Source organism: Rana temporaria, chromosome 8 (assembly GCF_905171775.1).
Source record: "Rana temporaria chromosome 8, aRanTem1.1, whole genome shotgun sequence".
NCBI classification, from domain to species: Eukaryota; Metazoa; Chordata; class Amphibia; order Anura; family Ranidae; genus Rana; species Rana temporaria.
In genome coordinates, this window is record NC_053496.1 from 14,982,791 (window position 1) to 15,001,490 (window position 18,700).

General features: G+C 45.7%; 1 protein-coding gene across 2 annotated transcripts in view; it reads left to right on the top strand.

Moving 5' to 3' along the window:
* The first annotated feature begins 14,296 nt into the window (after nt 1-14,296).
* The window catches only part of LOC120946694 (alpha-2-macroglobulin-like), a 135,479-nt gene continuing 131,075 nt past the window's right edge, over nt 14,297-18,700 (top strand). For both annotated transcript variants that reach the window (XM_040361322.1, XM_040361323.1), the window contains exon 1: nt 14,297-14,404. In XM_040361322.1, coding sequence (XP_040217256.1) covers nt 14,337-14,404 — 68 coding nt within the window. In that variant the 5' untranslated portion in view covers nt 14,297-14,336. The remainder of the gene's footprint in view (nt 14,405-18,700) is intronic.

An 18,700-nucleotide genomic window follows, 5' to 3' on the forward strand; every position in this document is an offset into this window, starting at 1 on the left:
TAGTGTTCGCTTAGTGTGTGTTTACAACTGTAGGGGGGGTGTGGCTGTAGGAATGACGTCATCGATCGAGTCTCCCTATAAAAGGGATCACTCGATCGATGCGCCGCCACAGTGAAGCACGGGGAAGCCGTGTTTACATACGGCTCTCCCCGTTCTTCAGCTCCGGGGAGCGATCGCGACGGAGCGGCTATAAACAAATGACATATCGACGGCAGCAAAGTGGTTGTAGAATCCTGACTGGACGTCATATGACGTCCTCAGGATTCTGAGCCGCTGCGCGCCCCCAGGGGCGCGCATCTCGGCGATCGTTGTTGCAGGGTGTCAGTCTGACACCCCGCAACACCGATCTCGGTAAAGAGTCTCTCACGGAGGCTCTTTACCACGTGATCAGCCGTGTCCAATCACGGCTGATCACGATGTAAACAGGAAGAGCCGTTGATGGCTCTTCCTCACTCGCGTCTGACAGACGCGAGTAGAGGAGAGCCGATCGGCGGCTCTCCTGACAGGGGGGGTTCGCGCTGATTGTTTATCAGCGCAGCCCCCCCTCGGATCGCCACACTGGACCACCAGGGAAGCCCACCCTGGACCATCAGGGAAGGGCAAACAAAACAAAAAAAAGTCTGAAAAAAAAAAGCATTACAAAATAAAAAAGATGCCAATCAGTGCCCACAAATGGGCACTGACTGGCAACATAGGTAAATCAGTGCCGCCCCACAGTGTCCATCAGTGCCACCCCACAGTGTCCATCAGTGCCACCCCACAGTGTCCATCAGTGCCACCCCACAGTGCCCATCCATGCCCAGTGCCCACCTATCAGTGCCCATCTGTGCCACCCATAAGTATCCATCAGTGCCACCCATAAGTGCCACCCATGAGTGCCCATCTGTGCCGCCTATGAGTGCCCAGTGCCACCCATGAGTGCCCATCAGTGACGCCCATCAGTGCCGCCCATGAGTACCCATCAGTGCCGCCTATGTGTGCCCATCAGTGCCGCCTATGTGTGCCCATCAGTGCCGCCTATGTGTGCCCATCAGTGCCGCATACCAGCACCGCCAATCAGTGCCACCTTATATGTGCCCGTCAGTACTACCTCATCGATGTCCATCAGTGCCATCTCATCAGTGCCGCCATATCAGTGCCCGTAATTGAAAGAGAAAACGTACTTATTTACAAAAAAAATAACAGAAAAAAATAAAAACGTAATTTTTTTTCAACATTTTCAGTCTTTTTTTAGTTGTTGCGCAAAAAAAAAATCGTAGAGGTGATCAAATACCACCAAAAGAAAGCTCTATTTGTGGGGAAAAAAGGACGCCAATTTTGTTTGGGTACAGCGTAGCATGACCGCGCAATTGCCATTCAAAGTGCGACAGTGCTGAAAGCTGAAAATTGGCTTGGGCGGGAAGGTGCGTAAGTGCCTGGTATGGAAGTGGTTAAATATAACCAAAAGCTATTTTTTTTTAGATTTGAATGGTGTGGTGAGCATGGCCACATCTAGAGGGTGCTGGGGTGGGCTGCACCCCCCAGATTTCAGTTGTGCCCCCCAGACCGTCCCTCCCATGAATGTTGTGCATTGCCACTGAGCTCCTTCTCCCCATTCCTGCATTTAGGGCTGGGACAAGGAGAGGGCAACCCGATGCAGTGAAGTCCGGAAAATTAGAGAACACTGTCGTAATGACTCCTATACAATGCCCTGCTGACCCCGTATCCTCTGCCCCCTGGCGTTTTTTAACTGCACCCCCCAAATCAGGCAGGCTAGATCCAGCCCTGGTGATGAGGGGTTACAAAGGACTGACATGTTTTGATTTCTGTCCCTGTTAGGGTTTTACTCTCTCCAAACTGTTCCGACCACCATTTAAAATTAAAAATTTCAAGTTGCCACCAAAACAGGAATAGAGGTGACATCTCTATTTGGGGATTTCCCTCACATTGGAAAATAGACATCACTTCCTATTGAACGCGTATTCTATCTGTAGCACCTCTAGTGCTATAAGTAGAAATAGATTTATTTATTTTTTAGCACATGTAAATGTATGTAGGCTTGCTAATAGCCAAGCCTGTCTGTTTGTGTTTATTGGGTTGGGCAGAAAACCAGGGAGAGCTGAATGACTCACAGGCAGCATCACTGAGACCTCCCCCCTCTTTCTAGAAGGCACTAAAACCTTCTGGAAAGGAGGAGGGGAGGTAAGGTGGAGATGCCTGGAGGTATTCTGAGGGCCCTGACCAATCCCCAACTTGGATTGGCAGGGGGAAGGCCTCCTCAAATACTCAGGGTCAGCCCAGCTTGGGAGGACGAGTTTGGGTGGAAGATGGAAATGGAGTGCTAGGCTGTCATGGCCTTTGAGGGAGCTCCCCCAGTCTGGTTTGGGGGTGACCTTGGGCCTGGGCTCATGTGCAGACAGGACCCTCTCAAGACACATGGAGGTGTCCTGGACACCAGCAGCCTCGATGTCTGCCATCCACCTGCAATCGCACACAACACACAAATCCCTGTTTTGGCATGAGAGGAGAGACAGATTGTTTTTTCCAAGTAATTAGAAACAGCGATCTGTCTCCTCCGATCTAATCATTCCCATCCCCCCACAGTTAGAAACACACATGAGGGAACACATTTAACCATTTGATCGCCCCTTAATGTTAACCCTTCCCTGCCAGTGACATTTAAACAGTAATTTGTACATTTTTAGCTGTTTAAATGTCAATGGTCCCAGTAATGTGTCAAAAGTGTCTGATCTGTCTGCCGCAATGTCGCAGTCCCACAAAAAAAATTGCAGATCGCCGCCATTACTAGTAAAAAGTAATAATAATAGAAAAATGCTATAAATCTATCCCCTATTTTGTAGACGCTATGGCTGGGATTCAGAAAGGACTTACGACGGCGTATCTCCAGATACGCCGTCGTAAGTCCAAAAACGCGCCGTCGTATCTATGCGCTTATTCAGGAACTGAGATACGCCTGAATTTTGCAAGATACGTCTGACGTAAGTCTCCTACGCCGTCGTATCTTGGGTGCATATTTACGCTGGCCGCAAGGGGCGCTTCCGTAGATTTACGCGTCAAATATGCAAATGACCTAGATACGCCGATTCACAAACGTACTTGCGCCCGTCAGATTTAGCTACGCCGTTTACGTAAGGCTTACGTCCGGCGTAATTTTACCCCTCATAAAGCTGGGGTAAGTCATGTTAAGGTATGGACGTCAGAAACGTCGGAACAGCATCTTATTTTACGTCGTTTGCGTAAGTCGTACGTGAATGGGGCTGGGCGTAAGTTACGTTCACGCCGAAAGCATTGAGCCGACGTATCTTAGGGAGTATTTGCGACGTGATTCTGAGCATACGCGCGCATGCGCCGTTCGATCGGCCATGCATTTACATGGGGTCACGCTTCATTACAATACAACACGCCCACTGCCTTGCTACTTTGAATTACGCGGGCTTACGCCGGCCCATTTACGCTACGCCAACGTAACTTTGGGAGCAAGTGCTTTCTGAATACAGTACTTGCCTCTCAATGTTACGTCGCCCGATCAAAGATACGACAATGTATCTGAATCGCAGCCCTTAACTTTTGTGCAAACGAATCAATATACACTTATTGCATTTTTTTTTTTTTTACCAAAAATATGTAGAAGAATACATATTGGTCTAAACTGATGATGAAGACATTTTTTTTTGGGTGGGGGGATATTTATTATAGCAAAAAGTAAAAAAATATATACTATTTTTCTTCAAAATTGTCGCTCTGTTTTGGTTTATAGCGCAAAAAATATAAATCGCAGAGGTGATCAAATGCCACAAAAAGAAAGCTCTATTTGTGGGAAAAAAAGGACATCAATTTTGTTTGGGTACAGCGTCGCACGACCGCGCAATTGTCACTTAAAACAATGCAGTGCTGTATCGCAAAAAAAATGGTCTGCTCTTTAAGGGGGAAAATCTTCCGAGGCTGGTGTGGTTAAATATATATTTGACCATTCTATATTTAATCTTAAAGTGGATATAAACCCAAATTATTTATTATTATTTTTGATGTCACAATGTAGAGTATAAGATTTCCTATCATCTATGCCCAGTCTTGCCACACAGAGTTAATCCAGCTCTGAGCAATCCTCTTTTATTGTTCGGTGAGAAAAACGGACTTACAGAGAAAAACCTTGGTCCGTTCCGCCCCCCCTTGCTGTGAGTGACATGTTATTTACATATCTCATGCACTAGCCTGGAGACAGGCATTATTTTTTAATTCCCACCCCCACTCCTTTTCTGAAGTCATGTGGTTACTTTTCTGGATTTTGACTGGATGTTAGTGATCATAGCAGAATTTCATGTAAGGAATACACAGGAGAAAGGGGAGTGTAGAGGAGGGCGGGGAGTCTACTGATATCACGACTCCACCCACAGAGCTCCAGACAACAGATCCACCCACAGAATCTGCAGTTTTTCAGTTCTTATAACAGACAGAGGGGAGACATTTGACAGGTAAGGATACCTGCAGGAGGCATCTATATCTTTATAGATCAGCACTATGGCAGTAGTTTAGAAAGGATGAGAGTGGCTTTACATCCACTTTAAATAATAAAAACATGTGGCTTTAGATACAAAGGTTTCTGTGCTCAGCACACAAAATATTTGCTGTTTGAGTTTGGAAAAAAAGATTTGTGGGGCGCATGCACGACTTCCTCAGGATCGGCAGCATGTTTAGGTAGCTCCGTTCTACCAGAGCCGTTTAGCCTGTTTCCTGGGGCAAAAAGAGCACGATTCTCTCCTTAACTGCTTCCAACACCCCCCGAATCGCGCTGTGCATGCCGCCAAAGAATAAAAAAGGACAGAAGTCCGTGCAGAGATCACTTACCTGCTGCGGACTCAGGAGAAATACAGCATGTCTTAAGATGGCGCCGACAGCCCTGCTTCTCCTATCTTGCAGGCTTCACAGGACAGCTCCGCTCCTCCACAGGACAGTGAGTACTCCCCTCCCCTCACAAAGGAAGATTTAGACAGGAGCCTGGAGTCCATCTACAGCAAAATAGCTACCAAGTTCCAAACTGAACTACACAAAAGCACAAATACCCTGACACAGGAGTTTTCTGCTCTGGGAGCCCGCACTGATCGTTTAGAGACTAAACATGATGAACTCAGTATTGCCCACAATGACCTTTCTAGAGAATTTGAATCCCTTACTGCGACTGTCTCTCAATTACAGTCACAAGTCGAGGACCTCGACAACCGAAATCACAGGAACAATCTCTGTGTCAGAGGGGTCTCTGAGTGTAACACCGACCTTATCCCTGCTATGCACAAGTTATTCCAGTCCATATTACCAGACCATGGGATTGAAACTTTTACTTGTGATCGTATACACCGGGCTCTTCGCCCAAAATCCTGATGGGGGGCCCTGATAAACCCCATCGGGACATTGTTCTCTGCCTAAAGGACTTCCTTATTAAGGAGGAGATCCTCAGGGCTGCCCGCAACTCTAACAATGAATGGCACTCCTGAACAAATCTATCCAGACATCCAGGGTCAGATTAAGAACATCATGGTGCTGAGGATTTTGGTGGGCCTTTTATAAATGATAAATAAATAAATATACAAACAATTTTTTGTTATAACAAATTAAATTAAAGAGAGAGAGGGAGGATTAGAGAGGGGTGAGGGGTAAGGGAGGGAGGATGAGAGAGAAAGGGGGGATGAGAGAGAGGATGCGCATTAGCATGCATGGGAATGACATCAATGCAGCCCAGTCAAGTCAAGTGACCGAAGGCACAGAGCCCAGAAGGAAGACCGGGTGAAGATGGAAGCGCCCGGGACCCGCTAGACTGATCACAGCACAGCACTGGAGGGCTCAGGCCCTGTACACACGGTCGGTCCATCCGATGAGAATGGTCCGACGGACCGTTTTCATCGGTTCACCGCTGAAGTGGCCTGACGGCCTGATATGCGTACACACCGTCAGTTCAAAATCCGATCGGGTCAGAACGCGGACATGTAAACCACGTACGACGTCACTATGAAGGGGTAGGCCAAAGCCTTCGTCACCGCCCTTGAGTCCGCTTTTGCTAATTCCGTGTAACCGCGTGTTAGCGAAAGATTGGTGAGAGCCGATTCGCGCTTGTCTCCGTGCTTTTTCAGATCGTATTCTCGGGTTCAGTGTGTGCTTGTGGGTTCGTATTTGTCATTCAGTGCTGGCTTTCGGGTCGTTTCTGCTTTGCAGTGCTGTCCTGTCCGCACGTATCTGTGTGCGTTCTTTACAGGTATTGCTGGATTTGGGGGTGCTTTCTGTTTGAAGTGCGTTCTGAGCAGCCGACCGGTTTGAAGCCATGCTAGACTTCGTGCTGCGTATGGGCTGTCTTCTGCAGTTCATAATAACTCAAGGACTTTGGCCAGGAACAGGGGGAGGAGGAGTTCCTGAGCCAAGAATTGGTTGCGCCAGCATGACCAATTCTCTCATATGCCTCTGCTTAGGGAAATCCAGGAGAATAATCCTGATGACTTCAGGAACTTTCTCCGTATGACGGACCCCGTTTTCCACCGTCTATTGGATCTTCTGTCACCCTATATCACAAGGCAGGATACTGTGATGCGCCAAGCCATCACGGCCGAGCAGAGGCTTATTGCCACGTTGCGGTACCTGGCGACTAGGAGGAGCCTGCAGGACCTCAAGTTCTCGACAGGCATCTCTCCCCAGGCGCTTGGGATCATCATACCGGAGATGTGTTCTGCTATCGTTCAAGTCATGCAGGAGGAGTATATTAAGGTAAGCTTCCTCCTTTAAACATCACAATCTATGTTTTTTTAATGCATGCTAATGTCTTCTATTTTTTTGCAGATTTCCCTACTTCCCATGATTGTAATATGCTGTGAATGTTCCCTTTTGTCCCTACAGCTGTATGCCTGTTTGAAGCTTTCCCTGCTCTTTTCTTGTCCTACATGCATCTTTCCCTTCACTAAACCTGTCCAGCATGCTATCCTAGGGCCAAACACACCTAGCCTAGTCATTTTTCAACCTTATTTTTGTCTGCTCCATTGTAGTTCTCCCCCCCCCCCTCTTATTTTTTATATTATTTTTTATAATTTATTATATTTTTAGGCATAGTGCTACCTGTTTAGAATTTTAGGGCATACACTTAGCTAGAACCCCCCCCCCCCTAAAAATGTTTAATGCCCCATCAGAGGGGTGAGGAGTCTGATTAAGTGGGCCTATATTTTTGGCCATGTAATACTCACTCCAATGCTAATAAATGTTATAATGATGTGGCACAAGGATGTTTTTGGAAATGTGTTTGCAATGTTTATTTGGCAAATTTCTAATTGTAATTTTTTGTTTGTCCCCACAGTTTCCCTCCACGCCACAGGAATGGCAGACTGTGGCTTCCCAATTTGCCCAGCGGTGTGATTTTCCGAACTGCGGAGGGGCAATAGATGGGAAACACGTCCGCATAGTGCCGCCACCCCGTTCGGGGTCGTACTATTTTAACTACAAAGGTTTTCATAGTATCGTGTTGATAGCGGTGGTGTCGGCACAGTACGCATTTTTGTATGTGGACGTGATGAAGAACGGCCAGCTGTCTGATGGGGGAGTGTTTGCGCAGACGGAGTTTGCCAAGCGTCTACAATCTGGTGGTCTGCCACAGGATGAAGACAATTTGGAGGGACTTCCGTTTGTTTTTCTCGCGGATGAAGGTTTTGGGCTTGGACCTCACCTCATGCGGCCTTTTCCCCAGAGGACCCTCACCCCGGAGAGGAGGGTTTTCAATTTTCGGCTGGCCCGAGCTCGGAGGGTAGTCGAGAATGCCTTTGGGATACTCGCCAACCGGTTCCGCCTGTTCCAGACAGCAATACATCTGGCGGAATATAAATTGAACACTGTTGTTTTTGCCTGTTGCATTTTGCACAATTTTTTACGCAGGCACTCCTAGTCGTTCCTATCCAACATTGGTGCTGAGGCAGGACTACCCTCAGATACCTTTCCTGGCATGGACACTGGTCGCGCTGGCTTGGCCTCCCAATCTGCTAGTGAGGCACGCGACAAATATGTTGAGTACTTCATGTGTCGGGGGGCCATTGCTATGCCAGAAAATATTTCTTTCTAATTCGGCCCCCAAAAGAAAGAAATATTAATTACATAATAAATAATTTGACCATTGGACTTTATACAGTTGTTTGTCATTCTTGCTTTGGTTTCATTTTCTCTGTCTCCCTGGTTCTCCTTCTAGTGCACTTCTAGTGCCAAATGTAGTTATCAGTTTTAGTGAATAAACACAATTGCACAGTAGTCACTCATCTACATACTGGTATTGAGCATAGAAAGAAGAAGCCACTCCATTTTATTATTTTTCAGGGGTTTTTATTCTGTGCTCAACCTCTGTTTTATTTTTTCTGGTAACAAAATATAAAAGTTTTTGTTTCTGCACAACTTGTGCTTTTTATTGTTTTTAAATTATTATTATTTTTTGGGTTTTTTAAAAAAAAATAAAAAATTCAGGTTGAACAAAAACCATTTGTTTTTACAAAAAAAAACAATATCTCCAAACAATGGAACTTACAAAGTTCAACCTTATTCCAAACACATGTGATGGGGTGGTGTCACCCCAGAACAAGCCAAAATTTGAAGATGCACATATTTTGACTGGCCAAATGTGGAATTCTCTCCTGATACCATGCCAAATGTCAACATGTGCTATCTGCCATCATGGGTAATCAATGGATGTGTTTTGGGGGGCAACCCCTTCCTCTCACCTACTTGAGTAGCGAGGAAAGGCTTGAACCCACAAAGCAAAGCCAATCGATATCCTGTGATGGCAGATAGCACATGTTGACACTCTGGGCCAGATTCATGAAGCACTTACACCGTTTTTTTGGTAGATGCGCGGCGTAAGTGCAGATTTGCACCGGCGGATCCCTGCACCGTACCCAGAGAACCAGATTACGCCTCCAAATAGACTTCATTGCCTCGGTGTAACCTTTCCACGCCGGCGCGGCGTTGGCGCAGATTTACGCTGGTCGGATCTGGCGCGGCCATGGTTTTTGTGTTTTAAATATGCAAATGAGGTTGTTGGGCCGATTCATCAACTTAAGCTTGACCGGCGCAGGCTACTCCCGGTGAGCGGAGCTGAAATTTCCGGCGCCAAGTTACACCTCATAAAAGCAGGGGTAACTTTGCACCAAACTTGCAGAGGTCAGCTGGAGAGCAGCTAAAGCAGCAGCGTTACAAACGAACTGAGCAACAACACTTGCTGGACAACACATCTGTGTGCCAACATGCCAGGGGCAGCCGTGGTCCTTGCACTATTGCGTCGAAGGGCACGTAGGAGGGCACGGGAGAGGATCTTCCGCCCGCGCATTAACGTCTTTGACATGGGGGAAGTGGAGGTGTATCGCACCTACAGGTTCAGCCGTGAAGTCATCCTGGAATTAACCAGCATCCTGCAGGATGACCTCACCAGCCATAACTGCCCCACCACAATGCAAACGACCTAGCTTGGAAAAAAAAAGCTTAAATACATTTGCACCTGCAGGGCGGAAGTCTGGGCTGATTTATGGACTGGGCGTTGGTAGTGGACCGGCGTAGCTCAGGGATCATGCCAGGGCGCAGTTCTGAGCATGTGCAGATTGGGGCATTTACCCCTGGATGTCACTGAGCATGTGCGGTCTAAGATGCGCCCCGGTGTGACCCCTGCGCCTTGGTCGGCACTTCATTAGCATAGGGTGACTCCCAGTTGGCCTTACCCCGCCTTACGCCGTCTAAAATCCACCCCGCTGGGGCATCGTAGACAAAAAAAGTTTCTTGAATCACCTAACTGCCTCTCCGCGCTGGACCGGTGTAGTCTAAAAATTATGCACCACGCCGGTGCAAATCTGCACCATTGTTCATGAATCTGGCCCACTGTGTGCATCTTCAAATTTTGGCGTCTGGATTATCCAATACAAATTGGTGTGCAAAACATAACCTTGAAATAGGTTTTTTGGGGGGGGGGGGTTAATCTTGTATACGGCCCATCATGTCAATGATGTTTTTAAAATTTTGCTCCATGACATTCATCCTATTCCTCATAATGTCCATTTCAGTACTGCATTCCATAATTTGTTGGATAACAATTTGGGCACTAGCCCTGGAAAAATGTATACTACCAGATGCAGGGATACCACCATCTTCATCCCCTAAAAATAAAAAAAAAGTTTTTTTAGTAATGTGCAGGCCTACCTACATTTCTTTTTCCCTGTGAAGTTGGGGGCACACTGACCTGTTGTGCTGATAATCTCCACCTCTCCATCTTCCACAACTCCTTCTTCCACCACTCCTTCTCCTTCTTCCTCCTCGATTTCTTCCACCACTCCTTCTTCCTCCACTCCTTCTTCAACATCCTCCTCCTCCACATGCTGTGGTTGGTGGGGTTTCTTGGGTCTGGCCCTCCTTGCCTCCTCCGAATGGTGTCCTGTTCTTTCCCCTAATAACAAGAAAAAAAAGGTATACTCAGCACACCGAGTTTTGAGGGCAGAAAGAGAAAACATTGTTTAGAAGTGGGCTCTAATTTCCTGTTTAGGAGCATTCCTACAAACATAAACTTTGTTTGTCTGACTTCTCCCAAGCTGGGATCCTGACCCTTTTTGGCAAAGTGACACACATGGATGCACCCCAAAAACAATATTTGTGGGTGACCCTATTAAAAAAGTTAGTTATGGGGGACACACAGGTGCTCTTGAGTCCAGATGTGAAAACAGCTGTTTATTATCACTGTGTGAATGAATGATTCACGTTTGCCCTTCACATTCTAGTACGGTTGAACAAACACATCATCTTGTCAACATTGTTTCTAAACGATGTTTTACGCCAAATAGGCATGTCCACAGGTGTGCTTTTCCTGGAACAACGGAAAACATCGGATTTGTGAGGAACGATGTGGAGGAACGATGTTTACTACGAACGGGAAAATAATATACTTTGCAAAAACCAACAAATAACTTTGCCATGTTCAAAAGTACAACCAGGCCAAAGAAGCACATGGAGAAAAACATGTTCACAAATTAGAAAGTCAATTGCAAAAAACACATTCAAATTACCGACTTTTTTCAATAATTCGCTTGATCCTCCTATACTGCTCTGGCTCACGCAGTTTCAAGTCCGACCATCTCTTTCTCAGCTGCTCCTTGGACCTTGTGACCCCAAATATGGCATAAAGTCTCCTTGCCACTTTATCCATTATTTTTGCCTTCCTCCGATTAGGGGTGTTGTATGGGCCATAATCCCCATCATAATCTTTCCTCCGCAGTATGTCCACCATCTCCACCATTTCTTCTAGTGACATATTTGTCGCTTTGTATGTACAGGAAAGGAATGTGGAGATAAAAATAGTTGGCAGTATGTAGAGTGTGAAGGGTGAGGTTGGGTTACAGTATGTACAGGAGAGGAGTGTGGGGGGTAAGGTTGGGTTACAGTATGTACAGGAGAGGAGTGTGGAGGGTATCACAGTGGGCGGTATGTACAGGAGAGGAGTGTGGATGATATGATAGTGGGCAGTATGTACAGGAGAGGAGTGTAGATGGTATGATACTGGAGGGTATGATGGGGGCAGTATCTACAGGAGATGAGTGTAGAGGGTATGATAGTGGGCAGTATGCACAGGAGAGGAGTGTGGATGGTATGATAGTGGGCAGTATGCACAGGAGAGGAGTGTGGAGGGTATGATAGTGGGCAGTATGCACAGGAGACTAGTGTGGAGGGTATGACAGCCGGCACTATGTACAGTAGAGGCCGTGTGGAGGGTATGACAGTGATTAGTATGTACTGGAGAGGAGTGTAGATGGTATGATACTGAGCAGTATGTACATTAAATGAGTGTGGAGGGTATGACAGTGGGCAGTATGTACAGGAGAAGAGTGTGGAGGGTATGGCAATAGGCAGTATGTACAGGAGAGGAGTGTGGAGGGTATGACAGTGAGCAGTATGTACAGGAGAGGAGTGTAGATGGTATGATACTGAGCAGTATTTGTTTATAGCGAAAAAATAAAAACCACAGAGGTGATCGAATATCACAAAAAAGAATGCTTTATTTGTGGTAAAAAAAATGGACATTAAAATGTACAGCGCCGCACGACCGCGCAATTGTCAGTTAAAACAATGCAGCGCAGTATCACAAAACAATGGTCTGATCTTTAAGGGGGGAAATTTTCTGAGGCTGAAGTGGTTAAATATATATTTGACCATTCTATAAATCTATTAATCTTAACCACTTGCTTACTGTGCACATATACCCCCCTCCTGCCCAGGTGAAATTTCAGCTTCCGGCACTGTGTCGCTTTAACTGACAATTGAGCAGTCGTGCAACGTGGCTCCCAAACAAAATTGACGTCCTTTTTTCCCCACAAGTAGAGCTTTCTTTTGGTGGTATTTGATCACCTCTGCGGTTTTTATTTTTTTGCGCTATAAACAAAAAAAGAGCGACAATTTTGAAAAAAAAAAACCAATATTTTTTACTTGTTGCTATAATAAATAGCTAAATTTTAAAAAAAATATCTCAGTTTAGGCCGATACGTATTCTTCTACATATTTTTGGTAAAAAACAAAACAAAAAAAAACGCAATAAGCGACTAGTTTGCGCACAAGTTATAAAATAGGGGACAGAATTATTATTTTTACTAGTAATGGCGGCGATCTTACATAGTTACATAGTTAGTCAAGTTGAAAAAAGACACAAGTCCATCCAGTTCAACCACAAAAAAATAAACAAACAAAATAAAAAACACAGTACAATCCCATACACCCAACTCCATACCCACAGTTGATCCAGAGGAAGGCAAAAAAAACCAGCAGAGCATGATCCAATTTGCTACAGCAGGGGAAAAAATTCCTTCCTGATCCCCCGAGAGGCAATCGGATTTTCCCCGGGTCAACTTTACCTACAAATCTTAGTACTCAGTTATATTCTGTACATTTAGGAAAGAATCCAGGCCTTTCTTAAAGCAATCTACTGAGCTGGCCAGAACCACCTCTGGAGGGAGTCTGTTCCACATTTTCACAGCTCTTACTGTGAAGAAACCTTTCAGTATTTGGAGATGAAATCTCTTTTCCTCTAGACGTAAAGAGTGCCCCCTTGTCCTCTGTGATGACCGTAAAGTGAATAACTCAACACCAAGTTCACTATATGGACCCCTTATATATTTGTACATGTTGATCATATCCCCCTTATTCTCCTCTTCTCAAGAGAGAATAAATTCAGTTCCTCTGAACTTTCCTCATAGCTGAGCTCCTCCATGCCTCTTATCAGTTTGGTTGCCCTTCTCTGCACTTTCTCCAGTTCTCCGATATCCTTTTTGAGAACTGGTGCCCAAAACTGAACTGCATATTCCAGATGAGGTCTTACTAATGATTTGTACAGGGGCGATTTTTATTGGGACTGCGACATTATGGCGGACACATCGGACACTTTTGACACATTTTTGGCACATTTTTGGCACCCTTCACATTTATACTGCGATCAGTGCTATAAATATCCACTAATTACTGTATAAATGTGACTGGCATTGAAGGGGTTAACACTAGGGGGTGAGGAAGGGGTTAAATGTGTACCCTGCATAGTGTTTCTAACTGTGGGGGAAGGGGACTGACTGGGGGAGGTGACCGATGCTGTGTCCCTATGTACAAGGGACACAGATCGGTCTCCTCTCTCCCGGACAGGACGTGGATCTGTGTGTTTACACACACAGATCCACGTCCTTGTCTCTGTAACCGCCGATCGCGGGTGCCTGGCGGACATCACGGCCACCAGGCACGTGCATCGGCATCTCAGTGATGCGGCGGGCACGTGCGCGCCCCCCAGTGGCCGGAGGCCGTATATAGACGGCCTCCCGGAAATTAAGATCCACACTGCGGCCGTATAAAGTCGTACGGCTGTCAGGAAGTGGTTAAACAAAGAAAAAAAATCTGGCTTTAGACACAAAGGTTTCTGTGCTCAGCACACAAAAGATTTGCTGTTTGAGTTTGAAAAAATTAAAATAAATAGGTATACATTAAAGATTTGTCATGGGTGAAGAACAGTGTACTTTATACCAAAATCTTAAAAGCTTGACCATCTCAGTAAGTATACAAAGTTCTTCGGAACTGTGGGTAGATGCACGAGTCATAAAAACGCAATATCTGAAGTAATTATTTGCAAATCCTCCTAACCCTGCAACTCATCTGCTGACCAGTTATTGCCTAAAGCATGTTTGTTGTTTTGAGGTGAGTGGCCTTGCTGTGAAGCCCATGTCCTGCAGCGTAGGAGGGGGGGTGGGGGTGGAGAAAGAAAAAAATACAAAGGCAGATGCATACTTTTCAGGCAGTTTAACTAATTCCTGCAGCCCTGCACAATGGTGTCCTGGGTGTTGTGTGCGGGTCTAGTCCTTCTTCACATCTCCTGCTCTGTGGAAGCCAAACTGTAAGTAACTTCATTTTGCTTTAGTAAATGTGTTATTGCAGAGTTAGGCCCTTTTCACATTGGAGCGGGAGCCGCGGTGGCTGTATAGCGCCGCTAAAAATAGCGGCGCTATACCGCCGGGATTGCCGCGGGAATCGGCCACTAGTGGTGTGGTATTAACCCCCGCTAGCAGCCGATAAAGGGTTAATACCGCCCGCAATGCGCCTCTGCAGAGGCGCATTGCGGGCGGTATTGCCGCGGTTCCCCATTGCTTTAAATGGGAAGGAGCGGTGAAGGAGCGGTATACACGCCGCTCCTCTCACCGCTCCAAAGATGCTGCTGACAGGAGATTTTTTTCTCTCCCGCCAGCGCATCGCCTCAGTGTGAAAGCCCTCGGGCTTTTACATTGAGTAGGCAGTGAAGGAGTTTTCAGGCGGTATAGCAGCGCTATTTTTAGCGCTGTACCGCCTGAAAAACTCCTCAGTGTGAAAGGGATCTTAAACATTTCTAGGTGATGTTGGGTAGGTACCTGCTGTTGACGTCTAAAGCCCCTTACACACAATCGGAATTTCCGATGGAAAAAGTCAGACGGACTTTTTCCATAGGAAATTTTGACCGTGTGTATGCCCCATCGGAAATTCCAATGAATTCCATCGGAGTTTAAATATAGAACATGTTCTATTTTACCCGGGCAAAAGCCAGATCATGTGTACGCGGCATTAAAGTGGTTCTAAACTCTGTTACACCACCTTTACCTACAGGTAAGCCTATAATGAGGCTTACCTATAGGTACCGTGAATATCTCCTAAACTTGCACAGCAACGTCATCGGCACATGCACACTGAAGAAAGGCTCGTTCGTGCAGTTTCTTCAGTAGCTGGGCCGTGACTGGCGGCTCTCACAAGGGCTCTGGTCAATCACAGCTCCCGCAAACCCGGAAATAACTCCGGGAGACATACTTCGATCGAAGGTAAGTATTTCATAATACTGAAAAATGATGTGTAGCCCACACACGATCATTATAAATGACGTTTTTGAAAAACAACGTTTTTTTCATGCCGAAAAATGATCGTGTGTACGCGGCATAAGGCCCCTTTCACACTGGTGCGGGGGCGTTGGGGGCGGTAAAGCGGCACTATTTTTTGTGGCACTTTACCTTCAATTTCACGGGGCTATTCGGCCGCTAGCGGGGTGCCTTTACCCCCCACTAGCAGCTGAGGAAGGGCTAAAACCACTGCAAAACGCCTCTGCAGAGGCACTTTGCTGGCTGTATAGCCGCGGTGCCCCATTGATTTCAATGGGCAGGAGCGGTGGAGGAGCGGTATACACAAAGATGCTGCTAGCAGGACTTTTACTGTCTTGCTAGCACCAGGGCTGTGGAGTCGGAGTCGGAGTCGAGGAGTCGGAGTCGGGGGAAATTTTGGGTACCTGGAGTCGGAGTCGGAGTCGGCAAACAATGCACCGACTCCGACTCCGACTCCTACTAAATTTAGATTGGAATTAAAAAAAAAAAAAAAGCAAGTTTAAATGTCCCAATTCACAAAAAGTTATAATTAATGACTTCTCTACTGTAAGAATAAAGACCAATGCATGCAGTGCCTCACGTAACCGCAAAACGAACACGTTAAGTGACCGTGAAGAAGCGCGCTTTTCATGTGCTTCACTATATGGCACGCAACGCACAATTAGGAGCTGCAATACTTATACTTTCCATAGTGTTGTGTTCTGCTGTTACAGGGAACGCATGTTAGAGAACCAGTAAGTGTCCAAATAAAAAAATTCCAACAGGAGTTTTATAAAGCACTAAAAGAAGTTGAAAAGTATGATCGCTCATCAAAACTTACTGTTGAAGAAGCCATCCTTGTTTATCCAGAGATCGTTAGTGATGTGGCCAGAATAGTTACTGCAATGCCACCCACCCAAGTCAGTGTCGAAAGATTATTTTCAGCCCTAAAAATAATAAAGTCTGACTTAAGAGCCTCTATGAAAGAGGATCTGGCAGTGGCAATTCTCTTCCTTAGAACTCTACATTGAATTGATTTGCATTTGCTAAGCCTAGAACTACATTTCAAGATTAATATAAACCATTTCTAGATTTTACTGATTTTGTTTTTGGTTCATTATAGATAAGCTTTATTTTTGTTCTAAAACAACCAAATAATGTGGTTTGTATTTTTGAACTGGTAAAGATCCTGTTCCTGATGTTTATGCCTGCTGCTACTATCCAGCCACTTGATTGTTTTCATTGTGTTTGTCTTTTGCTTAAACTGTGCAATACAGTAGACTGTTGGCTTCCCAGCCAGTAGTCCTGTGGTAGGTTGCGTTTCTTTCCCTCAAGGAATGTATAAAATACATTCGCATATTAATACAGAGGAGTCGGAGTCGGAGTCGGAAGTACATAAAACTGAGGAGTCGGAGTCGGAACATTTATCTACCGACTCCACAGCCCTGGCTAGCACACCACTCCAGTGTGAAAGCCCCCGGGGACACAGCAGCGGCTGTTTCAGGTCGCTTTGCAGGCGCTATTTTTAGTGTTATAGCGCCTGCAAACCGCCCCAGTGTGAAAGGGGTCTAAGAGCCTGTTCACATCTCCTCAGTGGGGTGACAGCCATTAAAAAGGGCATTTTACCACAATGCACAAATTGTGGCACAGAGTCATTAAGTATGGATGCCACCCCATTTGCTATTAACCAGTTCAGTCCCGGAAGAATTTACCCCCTTCCTGACCAGAGCACTTTTTGCGATTCGTCAGTGCGTCGCTTTAACTGACAATTGTGCGGTTGTGCGACGTTGCACCCAAACAAAATTGACCTTCTCCCCCCCCCCCCCCACAAATAGAGCTTTCTTTTGGTGGTATTTGATCACCTCTGCGTTTTTTATTTTTTTGCCCTATAAACAAAAATAGAGCGACAATTTTGAAAAAAAAATGCAATATTTATTACTTTTTGCTATAATAAAGATCCCTAAAAAATCTATGCAAAAAACGAAATTTTAGACCGATACGTATTCTTCTACATACTTTTGGTAAAAAAAAAAAATTTGCAATAAGCGTATAGTAATTGGTTTGTGCAAAAGTTATAGCTTCTACAAAATAGGGGGAAGTTATGACATTTTTATTATAATTTTTTTTTATTAGTAATGGAAGCGATCAGCGATTTTTATCGTGACTGCAACATCGGACACTTTTGACACTATTTTGGGACTATTGTCATTTATACAGCGATCAGTGCTATAAAAATGCACTGATTACTGTGTAAATGACACTGGCAGGGAAGACGTTAAACACTAGGGGGCTATCAAGGGGTTAAGTGTGTCCTAGGGAGTGATTCTAACTGTGGGGGGGGCTGGGCTACAAGTGACATGACAGCGATCACTGCTCCCGATGACAGGGAGCAGTAGATCAGTGTCCTGTCACTAGGCAGAACAGGGAGATGCCTTGTTTACATAGGCATCTCCCTGTTCTGCAGCTCCATGACACGATCACGGGACACCGGCGGACATCGAGTCTGTGGGTCCCGCGGGCACGGTCACAGGGCTCGCACGGCAGGAATTTCAAAGCAACGTACAGGTACGTACAGATACGTTGCTTTGCGCAGCCGTGCCATTCTGCCAGTGTTTATCGTTGCTAGGCAGTCTGCAGACGGTTAAAGTGGCTGGCAACACAGTTACACTGTAGAACACTGAATGACTATTAGTGATTAGCCAAAAACACCCGGGGGGTTCAGTTCAAGCAAGGTTAGGCGAATGTGAGCAAATTTCGGATGCTGAATCCAAACCCCATTAATGTCACTGAAACCTGAATGTTAAAAATCTGTTCTGGTCATTTTCTAGGCTAATAGGCAAGGGATTGTAACAAAAATGGCACTGGGGACTGAGCGCTGCCCCCCAGGTCAGGGCAGGACATGTACCAAAGCTAAAAAAATATTTTTTTAAACCATTTGACCTCAGTAAGGTAGGTAAATTGTTCAGGCTTGGTTGGCAGCCAAGACTGTGCTGTTTTTCTGGGTCAGGGTTGAGTGACTCAGGGAGGCTGGTATGACTCACAGGCAGCATCTCTGAGACCTCCAACAAAATAAAGTAAACAAGGTCACTTATCCAGCGCTACAATCTAGGTGAGGGTTAAATATTCTTGATGAAAGTTGATGGAATTAGCAGCCACTATATTAATATTATACAATATAATCAATAAACCATAAAGTTCATTCCAAAAGAAAGTCCTTAGGGCATGGGTCCTCAAACTATGGCCCTCCAGTTGTGTAGGAACTACAATTCCCATCATGCCTAGTCATGTCTGTGAATGTCAGAGTTTTACAATGC